At 38.3% G+C, this 20,039-nt stretch overlaps 2 protein-coding genes across 2 annotated transcripts in view; both read right to left on the minus strand.

The window, feature by feature from the left end:
* Nucleotides 1-20,039, minus strand: part of LOC125240130 (zinc finger protein 467-like) — a 41,490-nt gene that overhangs the window by 3,915 nt on the left and 17,536 nt on the right. The gene's annotated exons all lie outside the window — the stretch shown is intronic.
* On the minus strand, nt 788-14,744 carry LOC125239814. Its single transcript, XM_048147519.1, has 3 exons — nt 14,449-14,744; nt 14,210-14,357; nt 788-1,071 (listed from the first exon to the last, which is right to left on the minus strand). The coding sequence occupies exons 1-3, from the start codon at nt 14,575-14,577 to the stop codon at nt 977-979; spliced, it is 372 nt and encodes a 123-aa protein (XP_048003476.1). The 5' UTR covers nt 14,578-14,744; the 3' UTR covers nt 788-976.

Genomic DNA, 20,039 nt, shown 5'->3' on the forward strand with positions numbered 1-20,039 from the left:
GTGGCCACGCTGCCAACCTTGGTTCTAAATTGACAGGTCATTATGCACTAATGTTACCACATTTAGACCAGTGCTGTTTATATAGATAATAAAAAAAAAATAGAATTAGGGAATATTGATTAATTAGCTGCTAGTGACACTACATGTTAAATGAGAATTATTACATTTTTAGTACTATTTTACGGAATGTTGGTGTTTCGTAAATTATGCAATTTTACGTCAATAAAGACATTTCTATTCCCGGCAATTACATATCTAAATTTAGCCATCTGCTGTTCTGGTCACTTCTAAACCTATAGTTAAACTGACTACTCACGCAATATCTCCTTAGGTGTGTCTTCATCCAGCATCTCCGGCTTGACCGCGGGCTCTTCACCTGAACCAAACGACTTTATAAGCAACAGATATTTTATCAAATTTCACATAATTATTTTAGTTACATCCATACCATAGGTTCTCTAAATATGCGTAGGAGCGATAAACAAAGAACCTGTATTAGGAAATCTGTATCTGCCAATGCATTTCAATTTTTATTTCGAGATATCGGCAACCAATACTTTAATTACGTTAAACTTTAGAATGTTTGTTTAGAAGAAATATGATTGCTATTGGAGTTCATTAATCTGTTGTTTGTTTCATTTCAAATATCAAATTTTCAAAAGTGAACTGACTAACAAACACTAGTTGATTTTACCTTTTCCCTAAATTTAGACAGACTATACACATATGTACATATAATATTATTGTAGAAACTTATTATATAGATGAAGATAAAGTTATGTATGCAACTGTACATAATTAGGCATTAAAGACTTGCATTATCATAATATGAATCTCGCCTTTAGGCTCGTTTACTAAAACAACACTCATGTTTTAATGCATCTCATAATGTATAGCAGTCACATAAATAACTCTCAGTTGCATGTTGCTCCGTGCTTGAGCTCATGAGGAGTTAAATAATAATAATGACTATACATCATTGCCGCGTAGTAGACTCACCTGGCTCAGGCCCACGAGACTCATCTGTGTCCTGCATTTTTGGGTTTTCACACTCTACTGCAGATTCTTCCTCTAGAGCAAACAAATAAAACAAATCACTCACTACATCCACTCGGATAGCCAGGCGGCACTCTTAGCCCTAACTTCGGACGTCATAACGTCCAAGCTGGTTGAGAACTGCAGGCAACTATTAAACAACCTTGGATCCAAAAACAAGGTTGTCTTAAGATGGGTCCCGGGGCACGCAGGCATCGAAGGCAACGAGAAAGCCGACGAGCTTGCACGTACGGGGGCAAAGGGTAAGCACCACGGCCCAGAGCCTTTCTGCGGTATCCCGAAAAGCCTTACGAAACTAACCCTAAAGACCTACTGTCAATACAAAACCATTCAGCTCTGGAGGAACACGCCAGGCATGAACCATTCCAAGGCTCTCATCAGAGCCTACAGCAAAAAGGCATCCTCAAATGCCTTGGCGCTGTCAAGGAACCAACTTCGCAACCTAGTGAGGGTGCTGACAGGGCATTGCCACCTGAACAAGCACATGCACTGTGAAGTATGCTATACCTGACATACCTTCTTGATTATGTTCTAGGATTCATCTATGGCCTCGTTGCCATAGTAATAATTTAAGTAGAGAAAAACTATCCTGTCATAATATACTTCAAAATAACATTAACATATTTATTGTACTAGAATAATATAAAATAATATATAAAATGTGCTTCAGCTTTCTTTTCAATAGTCGTTAATCAAGTTCTCACGCACGCCAGCTTCCACGTTCATCAGTGAGAACTTTACATGGTAGCAGAGGTGAAACTGTAAGTCGAAATGTCTAATACGAAAATAGATCCACTTACAAAAGATAACTACGACACTTGGATTATACAAGCCGAAGCCGTTCTAGTACGTCACAAACTATTTAAATATGTAGAAAACGCCCTGACCGACGATGCGTCTGCTGAAGAGAAAGAAAAGGACAGACTTGCAAAATCCGAGCTTATCCTTATCATAGCTCCGTCCGAACTCAAGCAAATAAAAAACTGCAGCACTGCCAAGGCATTATGGGACAAATTGAAGGACACTTACGCCAGCAAGGGACCTGCTCGTAAAGCGACCCTTCTCAAGCAATTAATCCTAACTAAATTAGAAAACCAAGATATACGAACACACTTGAACAAATTTATGGATACAGTTGACAAGCTGGCTGACATGGACGTTAGTATAAACGATGATTTGTTAACGATCATGATGTTGTACAGTCTCTCTCCAGAATACGAGAACTTCAGAGTCGCTATTGAAACGCGCGATACTCTTCCAAAGCCTGAAGTGCTTAAAACCAAAATCTTAGAAGAGTTTGAAGCCCGTCATAATAAAATCGTGACCAATGACGACGAACCTGAAACATCATATCAAGAAGAAGCGTTATACGCATCATGTCGTATTTGCAAACGAAGAGGCAATATCTTCAAACGCAAAGCACATAAGATTTGTACAAGCTGCTGGAAGAAAAATAATGAAAAGCCAAAGCAGAAACAAAACATTGACTCTCATCGTAACCATATTGCTACCCAGTGTCTTCTAACACGAAACAAGAAGCCTGAAAACAGCACATGGATTGTGGACAGCGGCTGTACCTCTCATATGACTTTTCAAAGAGACCTATTCAAAAATATTGAGAAAACATCCAGACAACTGAACTTCGCAACTGAAGACTTTACGGCAGAGATCGAAGGGAAAGGTACAGTCTCTTTCACAACTAAAAATGGAAGCGGTGATGCACTTGATAGAATATGATTATATTTAGTTAATAATAATGTTTGAGGTTGTTGTTTATTAAATAAAACGAAGGTAGTCGTTATAAACTAATGATGATTTGTATGAAAGTAACTCAATTGACAATTCGTGTCACTACCTGTTTATTTGATCAACAACAACCAACCAACTGGTTAGTTAGTCAATTATTAACTGTATTATTGAAATACTGATAAATAATTGTAAAACATGGTAAAAAATAATATTTTATCAATATTATATTACAATTTACATATTTTGGTGGCCCGTTTAATGTAATTTTGTAAATACTTGTATAGAAAGTATCATTTTTGACTACTCGCCTTGAAATGCATTTCCCTCGTTTCTGATTGGTCGAGGGGAATGGCACTAATGGCGTGATCGTTGTGCATAAATAGCTAAGTCAAGGCCTAACAAGGGGCATTCACTGAGAAGTTGTTGAAGTGTAAAGTACCACCGAAATCGTAAGTTAAGTACCTTTTTATGGCTATTAATATTGTTAATTCAATTGTATATTTATGTGTTTGTTATCTTATGCATGATGGGTAATCCTTTAAATTATGGAATAAAAATGTGGAATATTTAATTGATTATCATTTATCTATTTTCCTGAAACTAAAGCCCACTTAATTAGATTTTACCGTAAATATACTTTTAATCAAGACGTAAGTATTTGATTGTTGTGAATAGTTTATTTAACGTCCGTTTAGATAAAATTCCTGAATGAGCATATTTATTAGTCTGCTTTTAATTAATTATTAATTGCTTAATACATACCTGACTAGTTATTGTTCGATTCTTAAAAAAATAGATTACATCAGAAGTGCGATTGTATCCAGCCACAGTTTTAATGTAAATTTATATGATTTCAGATGAATGTGGAAGCCTTAGAAGGCCTTCTCAAAGCGATCAAGGATGCTGTCTCCGCGGCCCACAGAAAAGACGAGGACATCGCTTTGCCCACTTTTGATCCCGCTACAAGCGACAGTGGAGCAGAGTCCTGGTGCACCAAAATAGACACCCTCTCACAAGAATTTGGATGGAGCGGCATCGCAACTGTTGCTAAGGCAGGTAAGGCCCTCAAGGGCTCTGCATTAGTATGGTACGAATCATGGGACCCTACGGACGGTCGCTCTTGGACCAATTTCCGTACAGAATTAACGGCTCTTTATCCAGAAAAGAAAAATCTATCTGAGAAACTTCAAAAAGCGGTGTTGTATACATCTGATGCAGCTGATTCATATTGCGAATTTGCAAGAGAGAAGATTAGACTTTTTAAGAGTACAAAAATTACTTTTACTGAACTACAATTAATAGAGCTTGTATGTGGAGGTATAACAGATGTAAATGTTAAAATGGCATCTTTCAATAGTAACGTCAAATCAACGTCAGAACTTATTGCCTTATTTTCATCTTACGCTAAATCCAAAAAACGGTCTTCAGAGCAGAGCGGTAAAGATTCGAAGGATTCCGGACAATCCAGTTCTAATATGTCCAAACGTCCTAAATTAGACAACCGATACGATTTGAAATGTTTACACTGTGGTAAATCGGGACACACTAGGGCGCAGTGCTATAGAAAAGATGAATCTCAAATCAATAACCAGCCTTCTCAAAACCAAAAAACTCTCGAGTATAATAAAAGGTTTTGTTCCTTCTGTAAAAAGCCTGGTCATACAGATTCAATCTGTAGATACAAACCCAAATCTACCAATGAAAGCAGCACCACTAATACAGCAACGCCAGAGGTTAATTTTTAGAGAAACGGAACTAAAGCTGACAGAGCTATTTATCTATGATGTAAAAATTAACTCACTTATTGACACTGGAGCTAGTTGTAGCATAATCAAAGAGTCTATAGCAAGGCGCCTTGGATGTCCCCTTTTACCATGTTATTTGCGTTTAAGCGGAGCAGGCGACGGTACTTTAGATGTCTGCGCACTAATAACTGTACCTGTTAGATCATACGATTTGTGCATTGAACTTAATATTTACGTGGTCAAGGATAAATTTTGCAAGTACGATCTTCTTATAGGACGAAATGTTGTGCAATATTCAGGTGTTCAAATCATCACGGATGACATGGGTTCGCGTATTGCTAGGAAGCCTTTGCCAATTTCAAATCCGGAAGTAAATTTTCTTGAGAACATGGATAATTTATCTGAACTTTCCACCGCGCTATCTCATTTAGATATTGAATTGCAAGAGAAAGTAAAAGCAATATTTAATAAATATCCTTCCGTATTTGATGAAATTGGTAACGTTAACACGGGAGAATTAAATATTAAGCTTAATAAAAATGAAGTTGTTCATTATAGACCGTATAGATTGGCCCCAATAGAGAGAGAGAAGGTAAATGATATTGTGCAAGATCTATTACATAAAGGAATAATTAAAGAGAGTAATTCGCCTTTTGCCAGCCCAATAATTTTAGTTAAAAAAAGTGATGGAACTGATAGAATGTGTGTAGACTATCGAGCCTTGAATAAACTGATTGAAAGAGATAGATACCCTCTCCCTCTCATTGAGGACCAAATTGATAAACTAGGCCATGCGAAATTTTATATTTCGATAGATATGAAAAATGGATTTTATCAAATTCCCATTTCGGCTAACTCTACAAAATATACAGCTTTTGTAACACCAGACGGACATTTTGAATTTCTTAAAATGCCATTTGGTATTTGTAATGGGCCGTCTGTTTTCCAAAGAGCCATATCTAAGGCGGTACAGCATCTAAAATTCTTACTTGTCTACATGGACGATATTCTTATCCCTTTCGAAACTATTGAGCAGGGTTTGCAATACCTAGACCAGACAATTTCGGCTCTCAGCGTTTCAGGCTTTACAGTAAATCTTAAGAAATGTAAATTTTTTGTCGAAAGTATTGAATACTTAGGACGGCACATATCACAAAAAGGCGTTAGGCCAAGTGAAAGCAAAATAAATGCCTTGGCTAGCTCTCCTGTGCCTAAAAATATTAAACAAGTTCGGCAGTTCATGGGTCTCGCCAGTTATTTTAGAAAATTTGTCCCTGATTTTGCTTCACGAACCGCTTGTATCTCAAAATTAACTAAGAACGATCAAAGATGGGAATGGGGACCCGCACAGGCAGCTGCTAGGAAGTACGTGATAGACCATCTGATTTCCCAACCATTGCTGACCATTTTTGATCCAAAGCTACCAACGGAGTTACACACCGATGCCAGCTCGATTGGTTATGGGGCGATACTTTTACAAAAAGTCAATAATGTTAACAAAGTCGTTGCCTACTATAGCAAAAGAACCAGCCCAGCTGAATCCAGGTACTGCTCGTACGACTTAGAAACTTTAGCCATTTATAGTGCCTTAAAACATTTCCGTCATTACCTCCTGGGTATTGACTTCAAAATAATTACGGATTGTAACGCCATAAAATCGACTATGACCAAAAGAGATTTGTCACCGAGGGTAGCCCGTTGGTGGACTTTTATGCAGGACTTTAGGTTCGACATTGTTTATAAAAAGGGTAAATTTATAAGCCATGTCGATTTCCTTAGTCGTAATCCGGTAGAAACTTCAAAACCTGATAGATGTCATACTTTACCTGAAGTAAATCTTATCGAAATTGATGGTAACAATATAACGCGATCGTGGTTGAAAATTGCACAAGACAATGATATGGAAACACAAACTTTAATGACGCAGTTAGCATCTGGTGATTTAGATCCGAATCGTTACATAATAAAAAATAATTTGCTGTACTATAAGACAGATTGCGACGCGGAGCCAAAATTGTTTATACCTAAAGGTTATAGATTGAGTATTTTAAGACTCTTGCACGACGAAAACTGTCATGTGGGGTTCGATAAAGTAATTCATAAAGTAAGACAATATTTCTGGTTTCCTGGAATGGCAACTTTCATCAAAAAATATATTTCCCATTGTTTAATTTGCATAGAAAGAAAAGGGCATTCTGGACCAAAACAGGGTTATTTACACCCTATCGACAAGACTGCTATCCCATTTCACACAGTGCATCTAGATTGTACTGGCCCGTTCACTACATCTAATGAAGGTTACAAACACGTATTGTTGATAGTTGATGGTTTCACTAAATTTTGTTTACTTAAACCACTTAAAACATTAAATGCTCATGAATTAATACCGATTTTAAGAGAAACCATCACACTATTTGGTACACCTTCATTAGTAGTCACTGACCGTGGCACTAACTTCAGCTCTGGTCTGACCCAAAACTTGTTTAGAGAATTGAATATCGAACACCACATGATAGCTACTGGCACCCCGCGAAGCAATGGTCAAGTAGAGAGATACGTGGCCACTGTAACTAATATGTTAAACACATTACGCAATGAATCGTCAGATTGGCCGAACGATCTTTGGAAGGTTCAACAGTCAATAAATACAACTGTCCAAAAATCAACCGGATTTACACCCTTAAGATTACTTATAGGTGTAGAAGCTAATATTCCTTGTGTCCAAGTCCGCCTAAATGAAGTTCTTAATCAAGATGACGAGCCTGCTATTAACGTGCAAGCCGACCGTGAACTTGCCAGACAACGTTTAATAAAAATATCTGAACAATTTAAACAACGGTTTGATTCAGTGCGACGAAATACACAAAATTATAATGTAGGAGACTTAGTTTATGTCAATCAAGACCATAGGCGTAATGATAAACTAGGACAAAAGTTTAAAGGACCTTACGAAATTAGCCGTGTACTTGCGAATGACCGCTTCGCTCTGAAGGGCATAGGTAATTTGAGAAACATAATAATTGCTAAAGAAAAATTACGTTTTTGGCCAGGAGAGTGGGTAGAGGAAAACATTGCTGTGGAAAATGCCATTAATCAATGAAGTTATTATAATTAAGTATGTCAAATATATATTTGTATGAAATGATATATTTTTTTTTACAATGTTTAATTATATTATTGTCATTAGATGTATAAAAAAAAGAAAACCGCTGGTCGGCCACATACTTGGTACCGATTAAGTCTCACTGGCAGCGTGTGAATGCGATCGGTATATCTATGTATGATTTGGCATTTATAATCAAAACCGCTGGTCGGCCACATACTTGGTACCGATTAAGTCTCACTGGCAGCGTGTGAATGCGATCGGTATATCTATGTATGATTTGGCATTTATAATCAAAACCGCTGGTCGGCCACATACTTGGTACCGATTAAGTCTCACTGGCAGCGTGTGAATGCGATCGGTATATCTATGTATGATTTGGCATTTATAATCAAAACCGCTGGTCGGCCACATACTTGGTACCGATTAAGTCTCACTGGCAGCGTGTGAATGCGATCGGTATATCTATATGTATGATTTGGCATTTATAATCAAAACCGCTGGTCGGCCACATACTTGGTACCGATTAAGTCTCACTGGCAGCGTGTGAATGCGATCGGTATGTCTATGTATGTTTTGGCAATTATAGCAGATCATAATATATTAATTATACAAATATACGATGTGTGTAAAACTCAATTTGGTTGATTTAACTATACATTTACTATCTAATTGTAAAATTAAATTGACTATCTAATTGTACTTCGAGGACGAAGTACGGTCAGTATGGCCGTGATAGAATATGATTATATTTAGTTAATAATAATGTTTGAGGTTGTTGTTTATTAAATAAAACGAAGGTAGTCGTTATAAACTAATGATGATTTGTATGAAAGTAACTCAATTGACAATTCGTGTCACTACCTGTTTATTTGATCAACAACAACCAACCAACTGGTTAGTTAGTCAATTATTAACTGTATTATTGAAATACTGATAAATAATTGTAAAACATGGTAAAAAATAATATTTTATCAATATTATATTACAATTTACATATTTTGGTGGCCCGTTTAATGTAATTTTGTAAATACTTGTATAGAAAGTATCATTTTTGACTACTCGCCTTGAAATGCATTTCCCTCGTTTCTGATTGGTCGAGGGGAATGGCACTAATGGCGTGATCGTTGTGCATAAATAGCTAAGTCAAGGCCTAACAAGGGGCATTCACTGAGAAGTTGTTGAAGTGTAAAGTACCACCGAAATCGTAAGTTAAGTACCTTTTTATGGCTATTAATATTGTTAATTCAATTGTATATTTATGTGTTTGTTATCTTATGCATGATGGGTAATCCTTTAAATTATGGAATAAAAATGTGGAATATTTAATTGATTATCATTTATCTATTTTCCTGAAACTAAAGCCCACTTAATTAGATTTTACCGTAAATATACTTTTAATCAAGACGTAAGTATTTGATTGTTGTGAATAGTTTATTTAACGTCCGTTTAGATAAAATTCCTGAATGAGCATATTTATTAGTCTGCTTTTAATTAATTATTAATTGCTTAATACATACCTGACTAGTTATTGTTCGATTCTTAAAAAAATAGATTACACACTCACGCACCTGAAAGACACGCTGTATGTTCCCAGTCTTTGCACCAACCTACTGTCTGTGAGCAAAATAACAGACGCTGGATGTTCAGTTCTATTTACTAAGAACAAGGCCACAGTAAACAATCCAAAAGAGAAAATTGTACTTACTGCCTTCAAAGAAAACGGTCTCTACTACATAAAACCAAGCAAGCACGAGTGCTACAACCTGACCACAGATGACGATGAAACACCTCCAACTACTAAACAAAAAACTGAATCATCAAGCATCGAAGATTGGCACAAGAAATTGGGACATATGAACACCAAAGACTTGAAATTAGCACTTGAAAATCAAAATATCATTGGCTTGCACTTTAACCCTAAAGAAACATTACCGGAATGTGAAGCATGCATTCAAGCGAAAATGCATAGAGTACCGGCTCCTCGTGAGAAAACAACTCAGAGAACGACTGAACGCTTACAAATTGTTCACTCAGATGTTTGTGGACCTATCCGAACGCCCACAATAAACGGGAACAAGTACTTTGTCACATTCATCGATGACTATTCCCGATACTGTCGAGTGTACTTAATGAAATCCAAAAGCGAAGTCTTGGACAAATTTAAAGAGTTCAAAGAGTTAGCGGAAACGCACACTGGGAACAAACTCAAGGTACTACAATCCGATAATGGCACAGAATATATCAACAGGGACTTCGACGCTTATCTCAAACGTAGTGGGATACAGAGAAGACTAAGTGCACCTCACACAGCTCACCAAAACGGATTAGCAGAGAGAAAAAATCGCACTTTGATCGAAAAAGCAAGAGCCCTGATGATCGACGCAAAAGCACCATTAAATTTCTGGGGTGAAGCAATCATAACAGCAAACTATCTGTCGAACAGAAGCTTAAACAGTGCTATCGAAAACAAAACACCATTCGAACTATGGGTTGGTAGAAAACCTATCATTCACCACCTGTATGTATTTGGCTCTAAAACTTTTGTTCTCATTAAAGGCACAAATGGTCACAAATTCGCACCAAAAGCAATTCCTGGCATGTTTGTTGGCTACTCTGAAACATCAAAAGCATTCAAGATTCTTCTGCCATCTAAAAATAAAGTGGTTGTATCGAAGGACGTCCGCGTGATGAAATCCATGTTTTATGACAAAACAAACAAAAACGACATCACCGATCTTTTCAACGATGACTGCTCCACCAAACCTCCAGAACCTTCAAAACCGTCAAAATTACCACATAAACAAGTGACAATACAACTTGACGACGATGAAGATGGAGACGAGACACCGCTTAACACCAGTAGTGACACCGAAGATGAATATCTCGACAATACGTTGCAACCAAACTCGGTCAACAGCACTGATAGTGTTCAACAACAGGAACCACAAAACTATGAAAGTGAGTACGAGTCTCTTTCCGGTTCTCACAACTTTGTCGATGATAACGAACCTTTTAATCCTGCTGACGTAGAAGATCTAACTGAGACGATTGATGTTCATGCTTCAACTTCAACTCCAACTCGAACTTTGAGAAACAGGTCTACCATTGCAGCTCCAAAAAGGTATGACGATTTCATTTTGGCTGCAGCTGAAGAAGTTGAAAATCTTCATAAACCGAAAGAACCTGAAACTTTCAAAGAGGCAATGGAATGCTCAGACAGCAAGAAATGGCAAGAAGCAATGAAAAGTGAAATTCGCTCATTGAAGGACAACCAAACATGGGATCTGGTCGAGCTACCCAAAGGACGTAAAGCCCTACCATGCAAATGGGTGTACAAGGTAAAAATGAACCCTGATGGTTCCGTCGAAAGGTACAAGGCCAGAATGGTCATCAAAGGCTATTCCCAGATACCTGGAGTGGACTACGACAGAACGTTCAGCCCAGTGGTTCGTCTGAGCACTGTACGTTCACTGCTTGCCATCGCTACTCATGAAAATCTGAAACTGACACAGTTTGACGTCACGACCGCCTTCCTAAACGGAGAAGTCAAGGAAGAAATCTTTATGAAACAACCCGAAGGATATCGTGATGGTACCAAAAGAGTTTGTAAATTGAAACGAAGTTTGTATGGATTAAAGCAAGCGCCACGCTGCTGGAATACCTGCATAGCAGACTATTTACTGCAAACCGGATTCAAGCAGAGCGAGGCGGATCCATGCCTGTTTATGCGAACCAGAGGACAGTCCAAGGTTGTGATAGCTCTATACGTGGACGATGGACTTGTAGCGCATAACTCTACAAAAGCAGGAGACGAGTTCTTGAATGAGTTAAGAGCCAGATTCCAAATAACCACCAAACCAGCGTCTTACTTCCTCGGAATGGAAATCAACGTGCAAAAAGACTCCATATCTCTATCTCAAAAATCGTACATCAAGAAAGTACTAGAAAAATATGGTATGTCTAACTGCAAGTCAGCACCATCACCGATGATAAAAGATATTGCGGGAGCGGACGACAACATTAAATCAAACTTTCCTTATAGGCAAGCCGTAGGCGCTTTAGCCTATTTATCTGTAGGTACGAGGCCTGATATCTCCTACGCTGTTGGAGTAGCCTCAAGACATTTGGAAGCACCTACTAAGGAAGATATGATGCTTGTTAAGCGCATATTGAGATATCTAAAAGGGACCCAAGAAAAGGCCCTAATCTTTACAAAACAGACACCGCCGCACTTGGTCTGCTATAGCGACGCAGATCACGGAGGAGACCAGAATACTGGACGATCAACATCTGGTATGGTTTGCTTGTTCTCTGGCGCCGCAATAAGCTGGCGAAGCCAAAAGCAAACTACTGTTTCCATTTCATCGACAGAGGCTGAAGTAATAGCAGCAAGCGAAGCAGCCCAAGAAATATTATGGCTAAATCGATTGTTCAGCGATCTGACTAAAACGGAAAAGCCAGTTCTGAGATTGGATAACAAATCGTCCCCTTGGGGAAATAAAGCCATATGTGACTATATGCCCAAATCGATTTTATTTCGCAAAAGTTACACAAATGCTCTATACTATTCAAAACAAAAATCCTTTTTTTTGTATCTTCATTAGTTTGTGAAATAAACCAAGCGAAAACCGACGCATGTGATTAGTTGAACATGAAACAAAGCCACTTCCGCACATCCGTCGTTGTTTCCCGTTGCTACCGCGAACGCCTTAGCTGCGCACGCGGCGATTTAAAGTCAGTTGCGTCAGTGTCACCGGGCGAGGAGGATGTTTCGCGAGTTATACGAAAATTGCCAAACATGGATAAAGGAAATACTTTTTGAAATTGATCGTTAAAATAATATTATTACAAAACAATTCATATTTATCCATCCAATTGTCTTACTGTTGCAAACAAGAGGGCATTTCTTTAGTTTTTTTACCAATATAGTGAGACTAGATTAGATTAGATAGAAAAGCTATAATTGTATCATGTTAACACAACTATAATTATGTTTTAGAAGACTTTTATTTTTTGTTTTTTACCTAAGATCTCGTTTTTACTTTTGTTAATTTAATCGGAACCTTAATAATGTTTTAGAAGACTTTTATTTTTATTTTTTATTAAAACTGGTAATTTAATCATTTAGTGACTTAAAATAAAAACTAACCAATAAAACAGCTGTTATTATTGCACTTGCGTCCTTCCTCTAAAATATTATTTCAGTAAATAAAGATGCATGTACACATACTTCATGCAGATATTCATGCAATAGGGACGCATGTTTACTTACGTCTACTGTAGCTTGGGACAATAAAGTCGGAAGTACACATGCAACCCACTATTTCCGTAAATAATTAAATAATTAGAATAACTTCCACCGTATACCATAGAGAACGTTATTATAAGAACAATTGTAACTTTTCATAAATCTAGCATTAGGCAAAAAAAAGTTATTTACGAATGTTCATTGACAAAATCTTTAAACCTCTCTCCTGAAAAGTTGTCACTTTGCAGATGTGGCTTTATTGCCCCAAGGGGACGAAATCAGCTGTCTACCTAGCGCATAATCCTAAATATGAATATCACAAAAGCGCACCAAGCATATTAAATTAAAACACTTCTTTGTTAGGGAATGTGTGAACAATGAAGACTTCAACGTTGAACAAGTTCCTGGCGAAACCCAACTCGCTGATATATTTACGAAGCCTTTGTTTGGACCCAGACTTCAGGAATTGGGTTCCAGAATGGGACTTAAGAATTTGAAATCCTGAAATTCTTTAAACTTCCGAGGGTGTGAAGTATGCTATACCTGACATACCTTCTTGATTATGTTCTAGGATTCATCTATGGCCTCGTTGCCATAGTAATAATTTAAGTAGAGAAAAACTATCCTGTCATAATATACTTCAAAATAACATTAACATATTTATTGTACTAGAATAATATAAAATAATATATAAAATGTGCTTCAGCTTTCTTTTCAATAGTCGTTAATCAAGTTCTCACGCACGCCAGCTTCCACGTTCATCAGTGAGAACTTTACATGCACACTATCGGGAAACGTGCAAACGGGCGGTGCAGATTCTGTCTAGAGTCTGATGAAACGCCCCTGCACATCCTGGCAGAGTGCCCCTTAGTGTGTAACATGATTCTGGGCAGCTACCAATTTCTCCCAGAGGATGTGAGGTTTCTCGATCTCAAAAAGATACTACAAGTCTTTGAATTTGTAGGACTTGATCGAGAGTTGTAGTAGGTGGCGATCACAATAGATCAGAAATGGTCGCAGTGATACATAAGGCGCCCTGAAGCCTTACAAAGCCCCTAACCTAGAAGAAGAAGAAGAAGAATCACTCACTACAAACACACAGAGCACTAAATGTAAAGCCTGAGTGCACGCTTATATCCAGCGTGCAGTGGCGTGGGGTGTGTGGTGTGCATAACAAACAATTGACGCTCATACAAGTGTTCTGAGTTCACGCCGCATAGGGTGCACGCATGCTCGCCTGCACTGCTGAAAGCTCTGCTCCGAGCATCCACTCAGTCCTTACAATAGCAGGTGGTGCTTCCCGACCTTTGACGAGGCTCGCTCCCTGCGAGCGCGCCTGCAGCTCCGCCTGGCTGCGCTGCACTTGCAGCTTGAAGTCGCTCGCGTCTCGCAGGCGGCCCACGCACGTACAGCAGATGCCGCTCGAGCCCGAGCCGCCCACTGCCAGCTGCAACTTAAACCATTCACAAACATGATGTCCTAACATTTCTTATAGTATCGTTCATTGACTTTTAAATTTGTGTACGTATTGCTACTCTACTTACTTGAATATCAAAACACTCCTTGATCATGTCGGCATATATCTCCGCTTTGCCGAGATGTGTGTGCGGCGTCGTCAGGTCTTTGTCCGGGGGATACAGCAGGCAGCAGCGACACGCTTGCATCACGTCCATCGCAACCGCCCCGTTTGTATGCGTATTGTATTCGCCAATTTCTACAAGTAGCCGTGACTGCCAAACTCCACTAATGGGAATTATGGATGTGAAATAAAAACGTGAGGATCAGAAGCTAACACTAACAACGAGCAACGGAGCAAGTAGTGTTATTACTGGTATTTTTAATATTAATAATTTGTTGTATTCAAGTTGTAGAAAAAAAGTCTGGCTAATGAAAGTTGAGCCCGAAAAAACGTGGCAATTTCAAAAAAATTGGAGCTGGCAACACAATGATAACATGGTTTCTCTTTTATTAAATCTAATTAGGCTGGGCGCAGACGGGCGACGCAACAGTTTTGTCTCCGTCGCTCGGTCTATGGGCTAGTATGAAGGTGCGCACACGGTGCGACGCAACTTTTTTGTCGTAGGGGTCGACGACAGGCCTGCGACGCAACTGTCTCCTTCCCTATGGGTTTCAATGCAAGTGCGCACACGGCGACAAAACAGTCGTCGGTCGGTTGTCAATGTTGCCAGTTATTCGAAAAAAAAGATAATTTTAAATGCAGATTGTTGAAGACGACATTGATATCTGTCTTTTAATTGAAGAAGTAGAGGAAAGACTGATTTTATATGACAAGAATTTAAAAGAATATTCCGACAATATTAAGAAAAAACGATGCCGGGATGTAAAATCATCAAAACTTTTAACTTTTCATTCTGAAGTACCAAAAAATTATTTTAGATAGGCTCTCAATTTCATGAAAAAAGAAAAAGTTGCATCCGAAATATCCAAAGATAATAGAATTAGTCTATGGTAATAGCTTTTTAGTAGTCTGTGGTTACGTCGCTGTCGTTCCCGTGTGCGCACCTCGGAGACTGTCGCAAGGGGTGACGACAGAGACAAAAAAGTCGTCGAGCAACTTTGTCGCCCGTGTGCGCGGAGCCTAGGCTGGGCGCAGACGGGCGACGCAACAGTTTTGTCTCCGTCGCTCGGTCTATGGGCTAGTATGAAGGTGCGCACACGGTGCGACGCAACTTTTTTGTCGTAGGGGTCGACGACAGGCCTGCGACGCAACTGTCTCCTTCCCTATGGGTTTCAATGCAAGTGCGCACACGGCGACAAAACAGTCGTCGGTCGGTTGTCAATGTTGCCAGTTATTCGAAAAAAAGATAATTGTAAATGCAGATTTTTGAAGACGACATTGATATCTGTCTTTTAATTGAAGAAGTAGAGGAAAGACTGATTTTATATGACAAGAATTTAAAAGAATATTCCGACAATATTAAGAAAAAACGATGCCGGGTTGTAAAATCATCAAAACTTTTAAACACTCATTCTGAAGTACCAAAAAATTATTTTAGATAGGCTCTCAATTTCATGAAAAAAGAAAAAGTTGCATCCGAAATATCCAAAGATAATAGAATTAGTCTATGGTAATAGCTTTTTAGTAGTCTGTGGTTACGTCGCTGTCGTTCCCGTGTGCGCACCTCGGAGACTGTCGCAAGGGGTGACGACAGAGACAAAAAAGTCGTCGAGCAACTTTGTCGCCCGTGTGCGCGGAGCCTAGGCTGGGCGCAGACGGGCGACGCAACAGTTTTGTCTCCGTCGCTCGGTCTATGGGCTAGTATGAAGGTGCGCACACGGTGCGACGCAACTTTTTTGTCGTAGGGGTCGACGACAGGCCTGCGACGCAACTGTCTCCTTCCCTATGGGTTTCAATGCAAGTGCGCACACGGCGACAAAACAGTCGTCGGTCGGTTGTCAATGTTGCCAGTTATTCGAAAAAAAAGATAATTGTAAATGCAGATTTTTGAAGACGACATTGATATCTGTCTTTTAATTGAAGAAGTAGAGGAAAGACTGATTTTATATGACAAGAATTTAAAAGAATATTCCGACAATATTAAGAAAAAACGATGCCGGGTTGTAAAATCATCAAAACTTTTAAACACTCATTCTGAAGTACCAAAAAATTATTTTAGATAGGCTCTCAATTTCATGAAAAAAGAAAAAGTTGCATCCGAAATATCCAAAGATAATAGAATTAGTCTATGGTAATAGCTTTTTAGTAGTCTGTGGTTACGTCGCTGTCGTTCCCGTGTGCGCACCTCGGAGACTGTCGCAAGGGGTGACGACAGAGACAAAAAAGTCGTCGAGCAACTTTGTCGCCCGTGTGCGCGGAGCCTTAAAAAAATAGTGGGTTCAACTTTCATTAGCCAGACTCTATGGCTCCCCACAGACAGTCTTAAGGCTGGGCGCAGACGGGCGACGCAACAGTTTTGTCTCCGTCGCTCGGTCTATGGGCTAGTATGAAGGTGCGCACACGGTGCGACGCAACTTTTTTGTCGTAGGGGTCGACGACAGGCCTGCGACGCAACTGTCTCCTTCCCTATGGGTTTCAATGCAAGTGCGCACACGGCGACAAAACAGTCGTCGGTCGGTTGTCAATGTTGCCAGTTATTCGAAAAAAAAGATAATTGTAAATGCAGATTTTTGAAGACGACATTGATATCTGTCTTTTAATTGAAGAAGTAGAGGAAAGACTGATTTTATATGACAAGAATTTAAAAGAATATTCCGACAATATTAAGAAAAAACGATGCCGGGTTGTAAAATCATCAAAACTTTTAAACACTCATTCTGAAGTACCAAAAAATTATTTTAGATAGGCTCTCAATTTCATGAAAAAAGAAAAAGTTGCATCCGAAATATCCAAAGATAATAGAATTAGTCTATGGTAATAGCTTTTTAGTAGTCTGTGGTTACGTCGCTGTCGTTCCCGTGTGCGCACCTCGGAGACTGTCGCAAGGGGTGACGACAGAGACAAAAAAGTCGTCGAGCAACTTTGTCGCCCGTGTGCGCGGAGCCTAAAAATTCATAATCTTAAAAAAAACTTGTATGCAATCTGACAGTTCAAACTGACACTGACAAGACACTGACAGATCTGAACTGTCAGATTGCATACAAGTTTTTTTTAAGATTATGAATTTTTAAGACTGTCTGTGGGGAGCCTATTACTTATATTTTTATGAACATAACCTACAAGCAAGAGTTACACACTTGACAGTTTTGATTTTGACATAAGTTAAGAAGCTAACACACGGCCTTAACGCACCGCCGCGACTTCGAAACTTTTCACGTAAACGTACGTAAATGAAAGCGAGAAAAAAAAAATTTTTGTACAGAATGGCAAAAAAAAAGAGTAGAAATGGAACTAAAATTGTTTATCATAACAACATCACAAGTGACTCAATAGTTTGCAACACATGCAAAGCGTTTTACATAGACGGTGGCGCCATTTTTTAGTATCAATACAAAGACCTTTAGCCTCCCCACAGACGAGTCTTAATTTTCATAATCTTAAAAAAAACTTGTATGCAATCTGACAGTTCAAACTGACACTGACAAGACACTGACAGACTTGAACTGTCAAATTGCATACAAGTTTTTTTTAAGATTATGAATTTTTAAGACTGTCTGTGGGGAGCCTTACAGGGGACAGCCATAGATTTAGAATTATTAAACTAGATTGTTTAGTTAGGTCAAAAAGTGTGTCCACATGAGAGGTAATTGTTTGGGCTGGTGTCCCTCTCGCACTTGCTGACAATGTTGACATTATTCAGTGACGTCATCACTGTCATAAATTGGGGATACCAGTCAATTTTCAAAGTTACTACTAAATCTACTAACACCCAATTGAAAGTATTTTTTAATTATATAAATCTTTGATTTACTGGCATCAAAATAATTACATTATAATTATTTTTAATTTTTTGATAATATATTGAAACCCTAGTTTGAATATAACATTAAAATAAAATAAGAAGTTATAAAGTCAGGTAATATACAGATAAAAATACTACTAATATGGGAACCTCATTGTGGTGATTCCCACAGGAGGTCCTTGGAACAATAGGAAGGCACTTTGGTTTATCCGAACGTTATTTATTTATAATTTATTAATATTGATTTACACAAACATGTTTACATGTCGAGTCCTGTCAAAAGAGTGTCGTTTGAAAACTCAAAAGTCTGCACATAGACAACTGAGATTCCAAACTTAAAACTTGGTCAAGCATGAGTCGATTGCATATTCAACCTTCACAATAACACACCCCCTCAATCGACTCTGCTTGAAGCGTTAGTACATACTTTACAACTTTTATCTAATTCTAATACTTTACAACTTTTATTTAAAAAGGCCACAATCTCATTTCCAGAACAATATATCAAAACTTTCATCCCATTACCAAAAAACAAAAGGTTTCAACAAACGTTATCATCAAATATTAATTAGTACATATCTACATGTACTCTCAATAATATAAACTCCCACTAATCGACACATCACTACTAATATATAAATAAGTAGTTAATTATTCAGCTCTCGCCTCATATTATTCTTTAAGCTAGGAACACACTACGCGGACGTCCGTCGTAAATCGACCGCGGACGCGACCGAACAGTGTGCACGGAACAAAACATCCGGCGAGCCAGATTTCGATCGGACGTCCGTGCGCTCAAGGCCACGACCGCGTCCGTCGACCGATAGTTTGCACGGTTATGTGTAATTTCCATTGTCCAGATCCCCGTCCGCGGTCGATTCACGACGGACGTCCGCGTAGTGTGTTCCTAGCTTTATTCTCCCACTCGATACATCGCTACAAATATATAAATAAACAGTTAATTATTCTACTTCTCGCTTTATATTTATCTTTATTCTCCCACTCAATACATCACTACTAATATATAAATTAACTACATCTATCTCCCTTATTTATTCCACCTCTCGACTCATATTATAATAATATTTGGAATAAATAAAATTTAGAAAAAATACTTAAGGATAACTTCAGAACACTGTGTAAATAATAATTATTAAATGAATGAGTGGTTTTACTCTTTTTTTTCCAGTTGGTTTGAATTGCTTTTATATTGATTCACTTATCATTAGTACACTTACACCCCCTTAAGTGAATCATTATTAAGCACCCCCTTAATTCTAACTTTATTTCATGCTTCCAGAATCCTTAAGTTTTCTTTCAATACACATTCCTGTATTATTTTTACACACCCTATAAAAAACTTACATACTACGATAATTATAAACAACCCCGACATGAGCCGAAAAATAATTAACGTTCACTTTAGCCCGCACTTATACTACACTCAATGACTCATTTTAGCCACAATATCACTAAAACACTAATCTTCGTTGACATTTTTCAAACTTTACAGCCGGTAAACTTTTAGTTAGTATATCAGCCAGCTGTGATCCCGTCGGACAGTATTTAACTGTAATCTGATTTTCGTCAATTTTCTCTTTTAGGTAATAGTATTTTACGTCTATGTGTTTGCTTCTTCTCCCCATGATTCCTTTTTTCATAAGCCAAATTGCAGATTGATTATCTACTCTCATCTCAACTTCTAGTTTTTCCTTGGTTATCTCAAAAATCAGATCCCTTATAAATAGTAGTTC

This window comes from Leguminivora glycinivorella, chromosome 26 (assembly GCF_023078275.1).
Source record: "Leguminivora glycinivorella isolate SPB_JAAS2020 chromosome 26, LegGlyc_1.1, whole genome shotgun sequence".
In the NCBI taxonomy this organism is placed as follows: domain Eukaryota; kingdom Metazoa; phylum Arthropoda; class Insecta; order Lepidoptera; family Tortricidae; genus Leguminivora; species Leguminivora glycinivorella.